Raw genomic sequence first — 20,381 nt, forward strand, 5'->3', positions numbered from 1 at the left:
TATTTCTGCTGACTCATTATTTTTGTAAGCATTTTCAAAATCCTAAGGAACTTGTAATACAAAGTATCTGCCCGTGATGCCCAGAACTCAGACCTGGACGGACGCAGGTAATTTCTTTCAAAAGTAAGAGTTGTAAGAGTACTTTGCTTTCTCTACCTGTGCTGTCCTTCACATTCCAAACTGCAACCTCATTGTCACTGTGATCCTCTCCGTGAGCTTGATACGGTATCATTACAGTCTAATTTTTTTTGTGAGCTTGACTTTCATAACCTTCATTATTTTCTATTTCACTGGTCATTCCTTTTTCAGATTAATTAAAATACCCAAACCCAGACCCTTACCAATTAAAAAAAAAAGCCCAGCAGAAGTCAATAATAAACTATTGGAAAAACCCAGAGCATAACAATTGCATTTATACATAACATTGCAATTACACAGTCTAGTGTAATAAATCAGCTCTCACATTTTAAATCTCTTCACAGGTATGTACACGTGGCACAGAAGGACAAATATGCCTTTATTATCCGACTTTATGAGGGTTGTTATCAGCTTATTATCATGAGCCATATATTACCATCAGCCTCTTGAGTAACAACAAACATTTTATTGTGCTCTGAAAATAAGCTTGAAACTCAGAAGCTACGGCCAAGACAGGGTATCTAAGAAGAACCTCGGTACTTCAGCAGAAATAAAGGGGGTAGGAACTCTCCTTTAAGAGTCTTAACAGATCTTGGCATTTCCTCTGATTTAGGCACAGAATTCCCCCTGGTTTTAATAGTGTAACTGCTGTTAATTGTCTAAATGCCAATTTACACAGGACATGCAATTCAAAATCTGCTTAAGCTTACCCACTCAGCATAAATTTAGCAAGAGTGTTTTAGATAGAGAGGTATATCCATCCCTCTATTTGCTTTTGGAAACGAGTTTTGTGTAAGAAATCTTATCTGAGCACACACAGAACTACAAAATACATAAGCTTTACTTCCCTGGAAAGCAGCAGCAGCCACTCCTGATTTCTGGCTAGCCCAGAAACACCTGCCTGCCTTCTTACCTGTGAGAGAGGAAGGAAGTTTTTACAAAGTGCGGTATGTTTCTCTTCTAAATTAAATCATTGTTCCTTCTGCTGCAAATGCAGTGTACTAAGGAATGGTATCCAGAAACTGCAGAGATCAGCATTGAATTAATCTTGATGCAGCACCTTAGCAAAGCCTCTAACATTACAGTGGCCGCACTTTCTTCCTCCAGCAGCTGAGCTAATCCCCATGACTGTTTCCACAGTCATAATTTTGCTATCCTTTAAGAGAACAGAAGTTGTAGAGTACTTTCATTGCTACCAAGTATTACAGACTCTCAGAATGGGTCAGGTTGGAAGGGACCCCAAGGGGTCATGTGGTTAAACCTCCCTGCTCAAGCAGGGTCATCCCAGAGCACACGGCACAGGATTGCAACCAGGTAGTGCTTGAATGTTTCCAGTGAGTGAGGCTCCACAACCTCTCTGGGCAGCCTGTTTCAGTGTGTGGTCACTGCACAGTGAAGAAGTTCTTCCTCCTGTTCAGCTGGAACTGCCTGTGCATCGGTTTCTGCCCATTGCCTTCTGTCCTATTGCTCAACACTGCTGAGCAGAGCCTGGATCCATCCTTTGACACCTCCCTCTGGATACTTACAGACACTGATGAGGTCCCCTCCCAGTCACTTCTTCTCGAGACTGAACAGGCCCAGCTCCCTCAGCCTTTCCTCATAAGAGAGATGCTCCAGTCCCCCAGCCATCCTTGTTCTTCTCTGTTGGATCAGCTCCAGGAGCTCCATGTCTCTCTTGTCCTGAGGAGCCCAGAACTGGACACAGCACCCCAGATGTGCCTCACTAGGACTGAGTAGAGAGGCAGGATCACTTCCCGTGACCTGCTGGCACTGCTCTTCCACCCTAATCCACTCCAGGAGACCAATGGCCTTCTTGGCTACAAGGGCACTGCTGGCTCAAGGACAGCCTGTTGTCCACCAGCACCTCCACAGAACTTATTCCCTCAGCCTGTGCTGGTGCAAGGGGAAGAACTCTGCATATGCCTTTGTAGAATTTCAGACAGTTCCTCCCTGCCCATCCCTCCACTCTGTCAAGGTCCTTCTGAAGGGCTGCACAGCACTGCGGGCTATTGGCCACAATATTACTCCTCATATGTGTGAGTGTTTATGATTGATAACGCACACACAATGGTACAGGAGACAGATGTAGTCCCTTCACAGTATTTCAGAATAAGAAGGGCTCCAGATCATCTTCTCCTTCCCTTACTTCATGACATCTATTAACTCATCCATAGGGAGAAGATAATTTCTATCCAGCAGTGAAAATCAAATGCCAAACTCTTCAGTGTATTATCAGACCATCCAACAGCCTGACCCTGAAAAGACTTAGCTTTAATCTTTTTGCGCTGCTAGTATCCACTTGACTCCAATCAAAGTAGAAGAGAAGCATATGTGTGACCTTTAGCAAGGCTGGGAAATGTGGGATTAAGAGCTACTGCTTTTGTTTCAGCAAATACACAAACCACAATACAAAACATACAAGGAAAAAAGCACACATCTTTTAGCAATCCCCCTGCCCCAGTTTTCCGCCCGCCTCACACCACAACAGAAATGCTCTTCCGGGGCAGAACTCTGACCATTGTTAGGAAAATTCAGGCAAACTGTTCTATCCACTTTCTGCAGGAGTTATTTTGGCATGCTTTAAATGCCAGACAGTACTTAAGGATTTGCCTGGACATGTGCATATATGGATCTTATTCATCTTAACTAAAGGGGACTCCACATACTTTGCTACAGAACCTCACCGAATACTTTAACTAGAAGCTACTGGATTTTCATGTATTTATTCTAAGTACCTGACTATTTTTTCAAACCAGGATTACATCTCATGCATTCGTTTTTCAAAATCAATTTGAAAGACTTGTTTAACTAGCCGAGTATGTCCCGTCTCAGACCATTTCTTTTTCTTGTGCTGTCATAGCCATTTCCCATCTAAGTCTGTGTTACTTGGGTGGTCAGCATTTTGGAAAAGGGAAGTCTATCAGACTTTTTTTCTTTTTAAAGAAGAAGGTTTGTGTCCCTACAGTTTCTTATTTAGCAACCACACTGCAGAGCAGAAGGAAATGCCCCCCCCTCCAGATTCACTTTGGTAATGAGCACGTAATGGTGTGATCTCAGTTCCCAGCACCTCAAGGGATATGTGTGTGCTCTTTGCTATCAGTAAATGAAGGTTCAAAAACTCACAGTATGAGCACACGGCTCCTGTGAGGCACACAAGGGTGTGACACAGCTGCACATTTGCAACTGCTCATGCTCACATTCCTCTTCAACAGAAAAAAGGTTTCCAGGCCACTTATGAAGTAAAACAAAAATTGAAGTGATAAATCCCTTTAGCATTTTTCAGCAGGTTTTGTGCCCCTCCTTTTTTTTTTTAAATAAATAAAATGGAGTCCTTACTTAATTTCCAGATTAAGAAGTACTATTAAAAGCAGTTACAGCCCCAATTACAACCCTTGAAACACCACTGAAATGCACTACAATATTCTTTTATTTAGTTTACAGAAGAGTCTATCAGTACAGGTTGCAGAAAGAAAATGTTTAGTGCTATTTACAATTTGTTTTAAAACTCTGCTCTATACAAATTTAATTCTGATCAGTATGAACAATATTTTTGTAAATCTACTGCATATAAAGCATTTCATCAAAGCAGTAACAATGAATAAAATAACCTGTTTACATTTGAATGATGCCAATCATTCGGAAAAACGATTACACAGAACATCTGTAAGAGTTGTGGACACTTAGGTACAGAACACAATGTCAACCTGTGACTCAGTTTTTTAAAGGCTAAAGCTATTTATATGGAATATTGTTCTATTATACTACACGCCAATCTATATTTAACCTCTATAGTTATGTATTTTATAAGATCTTTATTAAATATATTCTACACATATTTGTAATTTCACCCAGGAAGAATTCCTCCCCAGTGAAAAAATATAAAATCTTTTATACTTTTTAATTTTTATTTATTTTTATTTTTTACAGGTTTAGATGAAACTAGCTCATGCTTTAGTGCTGTGCAAATTTCTTTAGCATATCAACATTTAAATTATTGATATGAAATAAAAGAATGGCATCCTTTTCAATTATGTACGCCTTCAAAAATCAGCTTCTGATTTTAATACCATTGCAAGCACTAATACCAAATGCAGATTACGTAAAGAAACAAAACTAGTACTATGGCAGAAGTTTTTCTTTTTGCTTTTTAAATTTTAATAATTCTCTTGAAATCTCTAATGAGTAAGCATGACACTGGAGTCTAAGGTACAGATGAGAAAAATGACTGAAAAACACCAATTGCCAATATTCAAATACATAAAATTGATTAGTAAATGATGTTTTCTAACATTTATGCACAATAATAAAAGCCTATGAACTACAGGAAACTACCCCTCCCATATTAAGGCTAGGAAATGCACTCTCTGCACTTGTTTGTGCTGTCTGAATAAGCACTCAACTAACACACGAGATCGGAGTGCACACAGTAACAAAAAAATCAGTTTCATCAGCCCTCTACAGAGTGCTTTTAAATTACAGGCACATAGTATTTTTTCTTTGTTGCAGTGAAAATATATATAGTTAGACTTGGTTTAGTTAGTATTCTGTGCCAGTTTGGCCACCGAGGTTGACTTAGGTAGAATTGACTTAACAGTTTTTCCTTTGATTTGGCCATAAGTGAGATTTGTTTTAATTATTAATATACTATTTTCCAGTGTTGCATTATACATTGTGGGTTATTACTAGATGTCTCAAATATTGTTAGAGATTGTTGATGAGAAATATACTGTCAACCATATTTAGTGCAAATTGCATCTAGAAAGCTTGACTGGTTAGATCCGGTTAATGCAGATTTTTGTGGTAGCAAAAGGATTCCTCCTATGGAAAAGAAAACAAACCTTTCTGGAGATTGAATTCTTTCAAAAAGTGATGTACTCTAAGATTATTCAACAAACAAAAAGGAGGAATTGAAAAAAATAAACAATTAAAGTGTTCATAGATCTTTCACTTTTTAAAAAAAAAAAAAAAAGACTAATGAGACAGTGTTCGTGTATTATTTCAGTTCCATGGATTTACAGACAGGCTCTTCCTACAGGTGTTTGAAGCAAGGTAGGGCCTCTTCTATTCCAGCAGCATGAAAGACAAAGACTATATTACATCACACTTAGCAGGTAAAGCTAACAGGGTTTACAGGATTACACAGCAATTGCTTTCTCCAGTTTTTTCACGGTTCCTTTGACCTGCAAAGAAGAAGGAAGTTTTACTTACATGCCATTTCTAAAGCAATGAGGCTGTTCTGTGTGAGAGTATACTTAATACAAGTCTGTTCTTTACTATTTTCAGTAAAAAATATTTATTGTTATACACATGCATACATAACTGCAAGATAAATCAGGACTAGATTTTCACAATAAAAACAAGAGCTTCTAAGGTCTGAGTAAGTTTCTGCACTAACATAAAAATGCTAAACCAGAAAGTTAATTTCTTAGTTTTCTATAAACATGTACAAGAGCATTCCATTGCCTTCTTCACAAAAGAGCACAAGGACTTGACTTTTCTCTGTTATGAAATACTCAAAAAGCCTGTAAGAGACCTGACCACTTTGCCATGTACTCGAGTAAGAAATTCCTCTAATGCCCTACCTTGAGAGTTTGGTTCTGGCAGTGTCTCTCTAGCCACCAAATGCATCACTGTTGTTTTGCCAAAAGGGAGTTTTAATGCTGCAAAAGGAGAAAGGGAGAATAATTAACACATTACATCAGTCTTTTTTTCTCCAAAATACCCAACTGAAACTAACTGTAATTGGATTAGCACCTGTTCAAAAGTTCATACTGTTGGGTTTGAACTGCTTACTGGTTGAAGTTCAGTAAATCAGGGACTCAGGGCATGAAAAGAATCACTTAAAACACTGCATTCTTAGAGATATGATATTCCTGTTAGGAAACTTAGCCTTCCTCTTCTGAGTAAAAAGTGAGGTGGGCAGTCATGCCAAGACTCAGGTGTTAAGCATTCTTTAATAATAAGGATGCAAAAAAGTTGCTAATTCAGCCACCAAGTTGTTATTCCTGAGATATCAAAACACTGAACCTCTACTGCAGAACAGATTTTCCTAAAACACATTTTGATCCATGACACAGATTCTTTGACATACAAAATGTCTGCATCTTGCCTTTTAATACTAATCTGTCACATCAGCTGCATGTGAAAAATATCAAATTTAAAGCTTTTTAAATTAGATACAGTAGTTCTCACAGTGCTGCCTTTGTGAGCTTTAGCAACACAAAATTTTAAAAAATGGTCCTTTCCACAATTCCTTCTGCTTGTGTCTGAAACTAAAATGATAATTTTTACATTCCAATTTAAGTATACAAATACATTGTATACTTAGAGTATCTTCCTTGATTGTTTTTCTGAGAAATACAAGGCAAGGATGCTCTAAGTTTTGTCCTTCCCACCTTACAGTGGAAAAAAAAGTCAGTGCTAAATTTAACAAGAATTTAATCCTTAATACAAAAATAATTCTGATTTGAGTAGAATTTGTCCTATCAAACTCAAGTTACAGCTTTTGTTTTCACATACAGTGAAATGGCATTTTAAGTGAATAGATGAATAATGAATGGCCAATAAACCTGAAGGCAACTGAAGTGAAAAACGTCTCTGTTTTACACTACAGCACAGATTAAAGATTCACTAATAAAAACATAAACCCAGTATTTAGTAATTAGGTGTATTCAATACAAGCCTCGCTACAAGACTGCTATTAAAATCATGTTTGTTGCCTACATATTTATTTGAAGAAATGCAAATTATGATTAAAACACAGGTCCAAACAGGTGTAAGCACACGAAGTGATACAGAACTCCACAAGATTCTTTGAAGCAGCTGTACTTTGGGAATAGTGATCTCTATGGAAAGGCAAATCTGAAAGTTTCTTAGTTTACTTGAAGCACTGCCTGTGCCTGCAACTAGAAGCTATTGATAGCTTGAAGTCTGACAAAGATGATGTATTTTGAGTACTTGGTACCATGACACAACTGAAAAGTCTAACAGACTGTTAATATGCTCTTTGCAAACTCCATGGAAAAGGACTGTCTTCATAACATAAACTCTTGAATTACAAAGTAATCACATTAAGAACATCTTTCATAATATCAACACATTTCAGGACACTTGATTAGTGAGTTGTGGAGATTAACTATTTACAGTAATCAAGTAGAACTATGCTAATATTTACATCAACTACTTTCAGCTACTAGTTTGCACAGTTTACACAAGTTCTTGCTAGAAATTTCCAGCTTCTTGTTTGGAGCACCATGACACCATCTGAGCAGCCTAACCTATGCTCAGTAATCCTTTCTTGCTCTTCTCTTTGTGCTTTCACGCCTTTCTCTCACTAAAAGCAAAATTGTATTTAATTCCTTTCCCAACTACTCAATCCCATTGTTTTTCTGTAGTTTCTATTGTCAGAACTTACTTTTCACCCCCTTTTGGAATGTGGATGGCATATGGCAGGTTGACTTCCCTTCCCCAATAAATAAGGAAGCAAATGCTGCTGATTACCATTATCTACCCAGAAATGGAGAACTGTTGATTATGTATTACTTCCCTAATTAATATTATTTGAAATGCAAACTGCAAAACAAATATTTAGCTAAAGGATTAAATTTCCTGTTGGAAGCTGAACAACAGACTGCCTTGCTAGGCAACTCCCCAGCACTTTGCACAGGTAGGACACAACAAAACAGTGTGGCTCAAGCCCTGCAGGCAAGAGCAGCGCAGCTTTACAGAGGGGTCTGTTCTACCCTGCTTCCAGTGCCATTAGCTCTGCTGTTCTTGTAGTGACAGTCCATTCAGAGAAGCTATCAAAAGGGATGCTTTCTTGAAAATAAAATTTTTCACTCAAAACCACTTTCTCCTATCAATTTCTCATTTTTGAGCCATCTTAGTTTATAGGAGTCTCAAATTCAGAAGCCACTACACAGACACGTAAGGTAAAAGTGAACAAAAATGCACTCCAGTTAAAAAAGAAAACACCAAACTGTTCCCTTGGAAACTTTTGTGTCACTGGATGATAAAGTGATTTTCAGTAGGTCAAAATTCCAGTCAATATTTCCTAATCACCTAAAGCAAATATAACACTAAGTGCTATAACTCAGTCAAAGAGCGCTACAGCTAGAAAAGCTTAAAGAAAGTGTATTATAATAGTATAAGAAACTAAATATTGTGTTTAGCAAGAAATTTCCTTCCTCCCCTCCTCCACTTCCCTTTTAAAGGTAACTAGTTCACTTAGGGCTGCCTCTAATGAACACCACAAACTGAAGTAAGAGTCTTTTCAGGCTGTTTCATGAATTCCTGTTCCCCTTTCAGCTGTGTAATCTTACTCCTGACAACTTCATTAGTACTGAAGTTAAGCCAATGTTTTAGGGATTCTTTTTCTTAAAACAATACAGCAACAAAAATATTTTTGAAAAACACTAATATACATGTAAGATCCCTGGGGTAAAAACACGATGATTAAATCACAACGCATGAACGATTAAGAATGAACTAAAATGCCCTGAACCCAAGCAAGTGTTCAAAATTCATAGACCTAAGTTAATGCAAGAGTCAGCAGCATGCAGATATCATTTTTCCGCTTAACTCATTAAATAATATATTAAATACATTAAACAAATATTCAACATTTTCTTAGGTTTAGACAAATGTCATTAAAGGGAAAAAGTACTGGTGGTGAAGAGCAACACTCAGATGAATGGCGAAGTAAATCCCATTTAACTATCCTTGCCTGGAAATGTAGGGTAAGACTAGCATCTTTAATTGCAGAGATGATCCAAGACTTAACATTTGTCTTTCAACTCTACTCCAACTGCTACTAGCTGCACTCACTGTCACCTGGTGAAAATACAAATTAAAGAGTGAATAAAAATTTCAGAGTTCTTCCAGCTGAGCTGACAATGATCTTGTTTGTATATATAGAAGCATTAAAAATTTATATATGTGGAGAGTAAATCTATTCTGTAAGTACATCACTAGGCAACACTGGGAATGGTAGAAAGTGAATCAATAGGTGTATCATCCCAGTCAATTCTTCATGGAACATCACCATAAGCAGTCCAGAAATACTATTTTCAGATTCCTCTTAATTTCAAAACCATTTCATTGGTGATTATATTATATTATATTGTCCTTTCTGTATTGCATCCAGGTACCAAACCATGAATAATTTGAACATACAAAGTAGGAACATTAATTTGTTTTTAAACTGGCACAGAATGGAGAGGCTCATAATGTTTAGTCACTGATACAGCTGATATTCCCATTGGCAAATGCTACCTACAAAAGGAAAGATGACTTAACAAATGTGTGTCACACCTCTATCAAGGGTTCCCACCAAAATGCGTAATTGTGGGGAAACAGTTGCCACGAGAGGGCACAGTTGAATTACATTTCCTTAGCAAACGCAGTGAAGCCATTTACTGTTGTTTTCACATAACTATGCAATTGTATCCCTGGGAGAGCACTGGACAGCAAGAATGCTTCCCCTCATTCTCATTCATAGGGTGTCTTCCTGCATTGCACTAAGATTTAAAGTATTGTTTGACCAATTTTCATAAAGTTTATCAAGCATTTTAAAATACTTCAGATATTTATTAAGTAGCTTGTCCTGCAAATGCAGTGTAAGAGAGGTGGAACAAAATATTCCATTTAGAATGACAACAAATAAAAGCAGCACTACAGTTTCTTTGTGTGAGAGGAGGCTTGACTTAGCAGGTGGTACCTCGCAAAGTTTAACAACTCATGGTAACAAGATGGAAAAATATGCAATAAGGTACAGTGTCACCCTATGCACAAGAAAAACAGTATAAAGCAAGCCATACTGCGATCTTGAACAGTAAAGTAGTATTCACTGAACCATAAATAAATATCCCCTTTGCCTAACTGTAACATGTATAATAAAAATTATTTTCATACCTCCTAATGTCACGTTGCCATGAAGAAACCTCCCTTGATAAATAAGCCGCAAGATATTTGGACTGCTGACTTGTTCTTCTTCCCAATCTGAAGAGAGAGAGAATTTCCACAGTTACATTGTGAAAAAAACATCTTTTGTTATTTCTCTCACCTTTACCCAGGAAGAAAATTGGGAACAGGACTCTTTTGCTTAAAACACTAAAGAGAGATCACAGGCTGAAGGTACAGGAAGGTAATTCAAGACCAGCACTCGAAGTCTATTCTTGAATTTATTATTTGACACTGGGCATTCAAACACGTAATTTTATGTCTGCAAGTATAAGTATTACTGATGTCACAGACTGCAGGATATATTTAGCACATACACAAGTCCTAAAGAAAATATTTCATACATGCAAATTGCTTCCTGGTTCTTGATACCCAGGCCATTCTGAAGTTTCCCAAGCCATGCTCCCCGTCACCAGCTAACTGACTAACTGGAGCTGCTCTCCAGCAATGGGAAGCTGCCGCACACAGAGCAAGCACGCATGTGATGGGTCACTTGAAACAGGACTCTGAGATCACAGCGCTGAAAAAAGCTCCGGAGGCAGCTCAGCACCGTTCGATGATGGCCAGATCCAACCAGTTCCATGGCTGGAGGGGGCAGGGACCTGAGCAGCCCCCGACTGCCACCACAGAGCCAGAACAGAGGCTCTCTCAGAGCAGACACCCACCAATACATTTTAAGGAGCTTCCCCAAGGCTGATCCATGGATGTTTTTATATGGCAAACCGTGGTTCGAAAAAAAGCAAGCATGCATTTTCCTATAATGCTTAAGCCATCATAAATAAATGATAAGCTTAAATGGTCTTTTCCTACTCTTTTTCCATTCCCTGTCACAATGTGAAGAACAACTAAATATGCACTTTGCTTTCAGAACAAGTATCATAAAGCCTTGAAATGTTGAATTTAAATGGTCTCTCTGGGAATACAGTGTCTTCTGTTTCTTAGATGACCAAATATCTGGCAACAGTTGTTCACAAACGTTCTCTCTTTCTGCTTGTAGTGTTTATATAGCAAAATCAATATTCAGCAAGGGATCAGGACAAGCCACAGAAACCAACCTGTTCACTGGGAACATACAATTAACATACGGGCAGTAGCAACTGGCACCACAAAAGGAGAGGAACTGAAAAGGATAGAAGGGGAAGCATTTGAAACAAAAGCCATGGCTTCAGAGCGTACAGAGAGGCATCTGGTGCAAAAAGCAAGCAGGCAGAGACGTGGGCAGCAGGAGCCATCTCAGCCCCAGACCACGGCGGGGGCAAGGCACCAACAGCAGAAGCTGCAACACTCCCAGGTGCTCCCACGTGCCTAGTTTGTAAGATTAGATTAAATTAGGCAACCAAAGCTATTTGAATTTCAAGTATTTCCACTTAGGGTCTGATTCAATTGTCTTGCAATTCAAGCACATGCCCATTCTGCTATGCTGTGAAGTGGGCTACATTAAGGATCTGAATTATCACACTGCTACCATAACAGTTTTATTTATTTTTACTCCATACAGTCTGAACTCCACTATACTGTGGCTGTAAAGAGCAGAAATCCAGCCAATTGACAGTGCCATAATGATGTAAAACCACAACCAAAAGAAGACAGACTAGATTTTGGCACAGGTATTTTCTCACTGTTAAGCTGCCAAGTTACCCATCCTTTTAATTTCTGCTTCTTGGCTGGAAGTCTGAAACATTTCTTTCTGACATGAATTCAAATTTTAATTTCCACTGATGACTAAATGGGCCAAGGAAACACTGAATCTTTTTTTTTTTTTTTAAAGTTCAGATAATTGGTCTACAAGAAAGATGTTAATATTATTTAGAAGAAAATGGGGAGGGGAAGAAGAGAACAGGTAACTATCCAGATGATATGCATTAAAATAAATTTGGTGTTTTCTACTGCAAATAAAGAGATCCTAAATTAAAAACTCTACTGCCAAAAGAGGTGGGGAGAAGTTTGCCTTAATCCTGCCAGTATGTGACTGAGGTTATTTCATCCCTTTTTTCCCCCACAAGATCATGACAAGTCAAAATGGTGGTAAAAACAATTGCATCATCTGTGTTTCAAGGATACTTTAGTCCTCATCAAGATTTCTCAGTCCTGTGGCAAAGAGGAGCACTCTCAGTCTAAAAACAGCTAATGGGCTAATGCTTGTGAAAATCTATATGATATTCTGAAGCGAGGGGGGGGGGTTTTCTGTCTTTTAAATAGAGACCATTCTTCTTTGCAAATTAAATATTCATCAAAATTTAGAGCACTCCCTCAGGACAGCAAGTATTTGAACCGAGGTTTCCATGTCTGGTTCTACTTTTTTTTAAGGAAGAGACTTTAAAGTCTGGGTTTCTTCCCAACTCTAAACTCAGAATCTGCAACTTTCAAGCTCTTCACGAGACTCTGAACATGACATCACGTGCTCAGGCATAAACTTGAGTAAGAAAAAAAAATCCAGTTCTGCCTTTACTAATCCAGATAAATGTACACAAAGAACATTTGGTTATGACAACTATGTTATAGGCACACATTAAAAAATGTACAGCACAGATGCTATGTTAACCTATTTTTTGAAGTGTTTTACATCTGTATCTAATACTTCAGAAGACTTAAAACCTCCTCTTTCATTACATATTTTACTAAATACATAATACTGCATCCCAGAAAACCGAACTTTTTTCCTGACCTCAAAGAACAGTTTAAGGCCTAAAATACTGATTATCAACATTAACTTTTTGGCATAAACGATCATCCACCATATGTCTTTGACAAAAGCACCACAGAAACAGATAGTGCAATGTTTTAGTTTGTCTAAATAGTAGTCTTTTTAACATCAAAACAGTAACCCAAATGAAGTCCTGTACCAAAAGAAGCATTTTCTTTCATCGTATGTAATGCTATGTCTGTGTTTTGGCTATTTTCCCATGAAATCATAGTCGGGGAGAACAGAACCACTTTGTTTTGGGGAACTATTCACATATGTGAATACACATCTTAAGTTCTCAAGCCCATTTTCCAAAGCCAGTATTCCTGCACGACACCAAGTACATTCACATAAACAACATCCAGTCTTTTAATGTCTCTTAAAATGGGCTTTTATATTTGTTTTTTTCCCTGGAAAAATATCAGTATTACAGATCCTTTCCAAGATAAGGCAGTAAGGAAAAAGTACTTCAGACTCAATTTCACTAATGCATTCCTGTGACTTCCTGTGTTTTATTTTAGCTGTCCTCACATAAGAGGTTTTATATCTCCAACATTTCCTCACACTTACTAGATCCTCTAACATCAAGAAAAGTGTTGAAAGATAGGGGGAAAGAAGTACTTCAATTTGGGGAAGCAAATTTTAGAAATAAAGTAGGAAACAGTCCTGACGTCTAAAAATCTGCCCAACTGAAGGAACTGTGAAAAAGAAGGCAAGACAACTGTATTTCTGCATAAATCTTTGTCCAGATAGTGAATAAACACACTTAATTTGAATGTTGAGCACGGAGATCAGTTTATCGACACTTTAGTCAGAATATACAGCAAAGCTCCTTGCTCACAAGGTAAAAAGCCAAAGCCACTCAGCTACTCACCCATTGGCCAGTTGTCATACACATGTTTTGCAATATCTGCAGCAGAGTCATTCGGTGAAAACAGGAACTCTTTTGTTTTCCCGCTTACCAAGATGAGGCGCAAATTTATCTGGTAAAAAAACCCCAAGACATCAGTATTAGGAAAGCTTACAGAGAAGACTTAAATTTTTTATTTTTTTACAGGTACTAAAAAATTGTTGTTGGTTTTGGAAGACTGATCCAAATGACTTGAGAAAACAGTTTAACATGTTAACATATGTTAAAAAGAGGGTCAAAGAGGTCAGTAAAATGTTGTTCACATACCCATAATCTAGGAAGATTAAATTCTAACAGCTGGCATTTTTGATTATAAACATCGGAAGATTCTGTTAGTGATTGAATCAACTGTGCCAGTAAAAAATAGCTTTCAATAGGGTAGAAACATATTCTAGCAAGGACACATAAGCAACTCCTGAATGAAGAGGAAAAATACAAACCTGAAAAATTAACTTAAATGGAGAGCATTAAAATACCAAAATCTGCTCCTGAATAGCCTGTGAGCCTAAATAAAAGCCCTAGAACGCTCCCTCCCGATCTCAGCCAGTGCAGCTACAAAACACCAGGGAGTCAGACAGCATCCTTCCTTGCTCCCAGATGCCACAAAGTTTGAATCCCTCTGCCAGTCTTCTAAATCCAAAACTTCGTCCCACCACTTGTCTTTCACTACAAGCAAAGTGAGGTCCACATGCAGCACAGTAATAACATCCCACCATAATTTTTCTTTGGTTAATTTCCTCCATGTAACCACCAGCACCTTCAGCCATAATTTTCCTCTCTTCTATTTGCAAATTACTGAATACAATTTCTTTTCCATATAGCATTAAAATAACACACATAAAGAGCTCAGTATGACATTATTTACAATGCAAAAGAGATTAAATTTTGGCTCCTCAAGCAACTGTTAGCAAGGTCACAAAATATGTTTGGGTAGCTAGCACTTAGCAATGCCCATGGCAAGCAGGAGTCTAGCTGCTGTTGTACTTCGACCTACAAGCCCACATTTCATCAACTTGCAGTGAGACTTCAGCAGACTAACTGCTTGGATACTTTTTTCCAAGTCACACTCTCAAGCTGTGGCTCTCACTTTAAGGCAAGCTGCAACAAAGCTTTCTTTGTTGGAATTCAGTAAACTGTTTTCTACATCAAATACCAAGTGAAAAATGTACAGCAATGTCCAAGTTTTCTAGACTTCTTGAAAAGATCTCAGTGCATCATATCCACCGAACATGACAGCTCTGCCTCAGCTACCTACTCTCCACTTACTTCAGAAGGTCTTTAGGCAGCTCGTCTATTCCCTCTTGAATGCTTTGGCTTGGATTCATCCTACCTATCTTTAAGCACCTAATGGAAGTATCTCTATCATCCAGCACACTTCAAGGTCAATGAAGGAAATGACCCCTCCTAAAAGCAATTCAGTCTCTATTTCAAAGTGTAGCAAGTATAAAAAGAGTGAGCATAAAAGGCTAGGTTCTCCTCCCTGTCCTCTTACTAACACCCTTCGGAAAAAACAAGTTCTCCCATTAGCCCAGGAAAGCAGCCAAGTGGCAGCTGTCTCTAAGAAAGCACCATGGCCACTCCAAGAGTATCACTGCATACCAGGAAATCACAAAAAAAACTTGAAGGAGAGAAACTGAGGAAATGCTGTTTAGTCAAAGACAATTCTTCATAAAATTCAGAATACATTTGGCTATACACATTAAAGTTTCGTTTTCTTTGAAATTTCCACAATGATTAAGGAATTATTTTCAAATTGCAACAATATTTAGCAGAAAAAGCAGATCAAGTTCTACAGTTCCTGTTTACTCCAAAAACCTGACTACTGTGATGAACTACAGCTACAAAAATTTGTTGGACTATGTTCAGGTGTTGTTTTGCTTATATTTTCAGTTTCAGTACTTCCCCTCCCTTCACTGTCTCCATTTGTGTATGTATAGACAACACTTATATATATAGTTCCTTTAGCTGGACTACCCTAGATAAGCTCTTCAAGCTATCTCTAGTGAGACACCTATTCCCTCTTTCATCCTAGGAGCCTGTCTCTGCACAATTTCTTCTATTTTCTCCTCAAACAAATGACTATTTCTGAAGCATATTAAATGATATCTCGCCAGATGCTTCTGTAACACCACCAGTAATTTCCTCTGTCTACTGAAAACATCTTCTGTGACATTATCCCAAGAGCACATATACCTTCTTCATAACTGCACCACACTGTTTGCTCAGTACTTTTTTGTGCCCTTTTCTACTTTGATCCTTTCAATTATTCAGCCTCCAAGCTTTTATCTTGCCTGTATCACCCTAAAGCACACAGGTCCAAATTTCATCCCACTCCTATTACTCCATCCCTCAGAGAGAAAGAAGGCTAGGTGTGAAGAAGTATTCTGCATCATAAAGATGTTTCAGATTTCCCCCATGTCTGGGCACCAGACCTAAGAAATCCCCCCCAAAGTTCTTCCTCTCTACATTACAAGCACTTTTCAAACTTCATGTCATCAATGAATTCTAGCAGCAAGACGTCTTTACACTTACCTTTGTCTTTAAATGACTCAGGAAACATCAAAATTCATCTGACAGTTGGTTCATAATGAACCTAATAAGAAGCTCTCTCTGAGCTGCCTCCCCCCCACCTCAGCTAGGTCCTTTATAGTAGGCTCACAGACACACAGTTTTTCTAATACATTTTAATTTCTCCTATTTAACCAACAGTTTGCAAAACAGCACCACATCAGTTACTAAGTACATATTCAGATGACACTACAAAAATGTGCACGTAGAAAGTAAGTTCTTTTCATCTGGCTTTTGGAAGTGCTGTGTACTGCATTTGATTCCACTCTCTCTATACTTCATTATCTTTAATTATTTTTTAAGCATTAATGCACCTTATTACAATACCAACATACCGCCAAAAATTTAGGAAATTCAGACTGCATCATGAACTGTTACTTGTACTTGGAATGGGCTGCCTGTTTAAAAGAACAAACAAACCAACCTCAAATTTTCAGCACCAGTGCCTACTGTAGCCTCTTCAGCAGCAGCCCATGTGCCTCTCACTCCAATTCCCCATATCCATTTTCTATACCCTAACTGGCTCATGAGACACCCTCTTAGCTTGCTCCCTCTGGCTAAGCAGTTCCCAAACTCTGAATTTATACCGTTTATGTAAGGATTTATTTTGTTTCATCTGTGTGTAGTTTACCTGTGTTGGGGGTTGCCTGGTTTGAAGACCATAGCACTTTGCAGGCAGGAGACATAATACCAAACCATGCACTCCCTAGAACTACCTGATTTGGATCCTACAAGGAGATGACTAAAAAAAAACCCCAAAAGATTAGCCCTGCTCAGCACTTAAAAGCATGATTATGGCACTGCATTAACATAGAAGTGAAGTTCTTCTTCTACCATAACATTAGGGAGACACATTTCTTTTTATTCTCATTACTGACTTTTGAGATTACCAGCCACACTAAAGTGAATACAAAAAGGAGATGAATATCACTGAAAAATAATCAAAACTAACTTGGCTTCCTGAAAAATTTGATTAAGTCATATCTCTGCAGTTAATATACACCAAAAAAAATCAATATAAGCAACATGGCGGGGGGGAAAAAAAGAGTGAAAAATGTTAGATCCTTCTTTCCCCCTATCTCTCCAAGAGTTCTCATTGCTGAAGAGCATTTCTTCTAGTCTTACTGTGAAATATACAAGGCACAGTGAGATAAGATAATCATTTTACAGGGTATATTACAAAGTATGTGTAAAATGCAGGATATATATTTTCATTTTAAAAAAAATCACCACATATCAGCAGAAGCCCAAAATGAATTTTTAAGTCAATCAAGCAGGTGTTACATCAAGTGCAAAGAAACAGCTGTTCTAATGAAAGGCTCAAGTATTTTCTTATTTATAGTACAGCATGCCACTGACATATTTAGTTTGCATGTTTCTCTCTCTCTCTCTCTCTCTATGTATATATATATATCTATGTTTCTTAATCTTGACTTGAAGGAATCTTAGTCTTGAGTTGTGCATCACATTACCCCAAAGGGTTTGAAGCAAATAATCCCACAACTTGCCTTCAAATTTAGAGTCTAATCTCATTTCCCTCAAAAATATTGGGAAATTTAACTACTTGCAACTGCTGTACTACTTAATTCTGCAAACAAACTATAGGGTATCTGAAAAAAATATTTCTGGCAAAATTCCAGAAAGCTCAGAACTAAAAGAAGAAAGAAAAAAAAAAAAGAGCATATGTGTATATACATTTACTCAAAGTGTAGAAAAAAGTCTTGGCTAGGTAAAGAAATTTTGACACAAAAGCATCAAATTATAATTTTTCAAGTTAAGAAAGGAGTCTTAGTAATCTCAGCTATCCTGTATCCTATTTCCTACATTAAAAGCCACCAAGGAGGTTGTATCTGTACCCACTGTAACCTTAAAGTCCCTCCACCTATTCTTGTCAAGTGTCTTGGTCTCAAGAGACTTCTGCAATTCTCAGGGCCTTGAGAAGTTCGTTCTTCAACCGGGGATGTTACAACAACTGTCCTGATTTTGGTTTTTCTTTTTTTCAGGGTACCAAAGGGAGTTCCAGCCTTTTGCTACAACCAAGTGATACGGACCACATCCTCACACTTCCGCATTGTAGTACCAACTGCAACATTACTGCTGAAAGCAGTCAAGGGCAGCCAGAGTATCAGAAGAAGGATTAAATACAATTTGCAGACTACATCCCCGCTGCACAGTTATGTAATAGCACATTCTGTTTGTGATCTCGAGCATGCAAACCTCACCCTCTCCCTCCCACCCCAATCTCATAATCACAGCTCCAGTAACTACACCATCTGCTGCACTGCATACACAATAAAAATTTTCAGTGTAGATTATATTCTGCAAAAAAAAACAACCCACCACCAAACAGAAAACCACCCCAAAAAAATACTATATTTATGAAAAGACTATAGTAACAACTGTGACCACAATTTTTGGAAGAGAAATTTGGGTCACATATATGCTGACGTAGAATAAATTGTTTTTTCTTTGTTCTAGGCATGCAAAGTTTGTTCATTCTTAAAGGCATACCTACAGAACATCTTAGTGCCACAAGTGCTTCTAATTTCACAGCTAATGTTAAATAACTGGGAAGTCACTTTAACATTAATAAACATTGTGTAGGGTGTAAATCTCGTTTCTTAATGTTTCACTGACTTCCCATCTATTCAGTTAAACAAGTTACTTTGTTATCAATTCTATGCTCCATCCAGTAGCAGCTTAAGATTGCTCCCCATCTTACAATTAAAATGCAGAGAAGGAAAGGTGTCATATCAGCACATGCTATGCAGCCCCAAGTTTAAACTAAGTACTTTTCTTTAGCTGTTTTAAGATTGAAATACATACACAAAACAATTTTTTCTTCAACATCCAATACACTTACTTTCTAATTGAAGTTCATTATTGTAAGAAGTAACTTGGTTCTCTAAAGACACATTAAGGTTTCCTAATGGCTCTAGGCCAAAGAGAAACCTCCCAGCTCCACTTTTGTGACTGAATTCCACCAGATTTACAAACGAAGTTGAACCAAGCCCAAATAACAGTCTAAGCATCACAGCGGCATCACACAAGCCAAGTCAGCAGGGACCTGCAGGTTCTAGACACCAGGTCACTCCTGGAAATGCATCCACCTGAATATAATGAAGAACTTCAGTTTTTACATGCCCTGGAAGGCTGTTGTAGACCCTGAGCTGCTTCACTGAGTGGTTTCTTCTCATTCCCAGCTTAAATTTATTCTTGAATAGGTTACATTCACTGATGCCCCACCTACATCACGCTTTAGCCAAAAAAAACCTTGGGGTTTTGACAGCTTTCTTTTGCATCTGCAGACAAGGACACACTTCGCTAAAATTAACAAGCAAAGGTTTTCCTCATTAAAGGGCTGGCCCTTGGTGGGAACACTGTCTTCAAAGTTCTGAAGCACATCAATAGAGATTAAGGTAACTGGGCTTGGGTAGGCCTGGAGGGGACCTATTAGCAGCCTTCCCACGCCTGAATTACCAAAACAAGGACCTCTTTACTGAGGTCCAAGACAGAAGACCAGTGGACAATGGTCATAAATGGAAACAAGAGACTCTGAACTATGATAGGGTAAAAAGTTTTCACCCTGAGAATCTCAAAACAGTGGTCACTCAGAGATGCTCTGGAAGCTCTGGCCTTGTGGATTTTCCAGGTCCAACCGACAAAGCCCCAAGCAAATTCAATGGTGACCCTGCTTCCAGTAAGAGCTTGGGCTAGAAAATTGCTCAAGGTCCTTTCCAAAGTGAATGATTCCACAATCCACTTTAATCCATATCTGCTTTAGTTTTGTTTAAACTTTCTTAAGTATGCATAATTAGAATGATACACAGTATTTCAGGAATTTATAAAATGCTACTAGAACCTCCTTAAATCAACTGCAAAAGCCTCTCCATTCTCAATACAAATACCACAACTGTCTTACATTTCTAATGCAGTAATCTTGCAATGCTCTTCTCTAGCCCAGCTGTTTCTATGACATAAGCTTTCAAGCTTGCATTTCAAAATACAGCTTTTAACCACCCATGATGTACAGGATATTTTTATTTTAATTCAATTAATTCTGTTCCTATTAATTCAGTCTTTGGGACAATCCCATCTCCACACAACACCACAATCATCTTC

The 20,381-nt window shown here is 38.0% G+C and overlaps 1 protein-coding gene across 1 annotated transcript in view; it reads right to left on the reverse strand.

Moving 5' to 3' along the window:
* Window positions 1-3,547: 3,547 nt before the first annotated feature.
* Window positions 3,548-20,381, reverse strand: part of LOC121673447 (ubiquitin-like protein 3) — a 58,817-nt gene continuing 41,983 nt past the window's right edge. The window contains exons 2-5 of the mRNA XM_042046746.1: window positions 13,656-13,764; window positions 10,051-10,137; window positions 5,721-5,798; window positions 3,548-5,318 (exon numbers count right to left, since the gene is read on the reverse strand). Coding sequence (XP_041902680.1) covers window positions 5,266-5,318; window positions 5,721-5,798; window positions 10,051-10,137; window positions 13,656-13,764 — 327 coding nt within the window. The 3' untranslated portion in view covers window positions 3,548-5,265. The remainder of the gene's footprint in view (window positions 5,319-5,720; window positions 5,799-10,050; window positions 10,138-13,655; window positions 13,765-20,381) is intronic.

This window comes from Corvus kubaryi, unplaced genomic scaffold, assembly GCF_017639235.1.
Source record: "Corvus kubaryi isolate FWS band 111438036 unplaced genomic scaffold, C.kubaryi_AGA036_p1.0 65439, whole genome shotgun sequence".
NCBI classification, from domain to species: domain Eukaryota; kingdom Metazoa; phylum Chordata; class Aves; order Passeriformes; family Corvidae; genus Corvus; species Corvus kubaryi.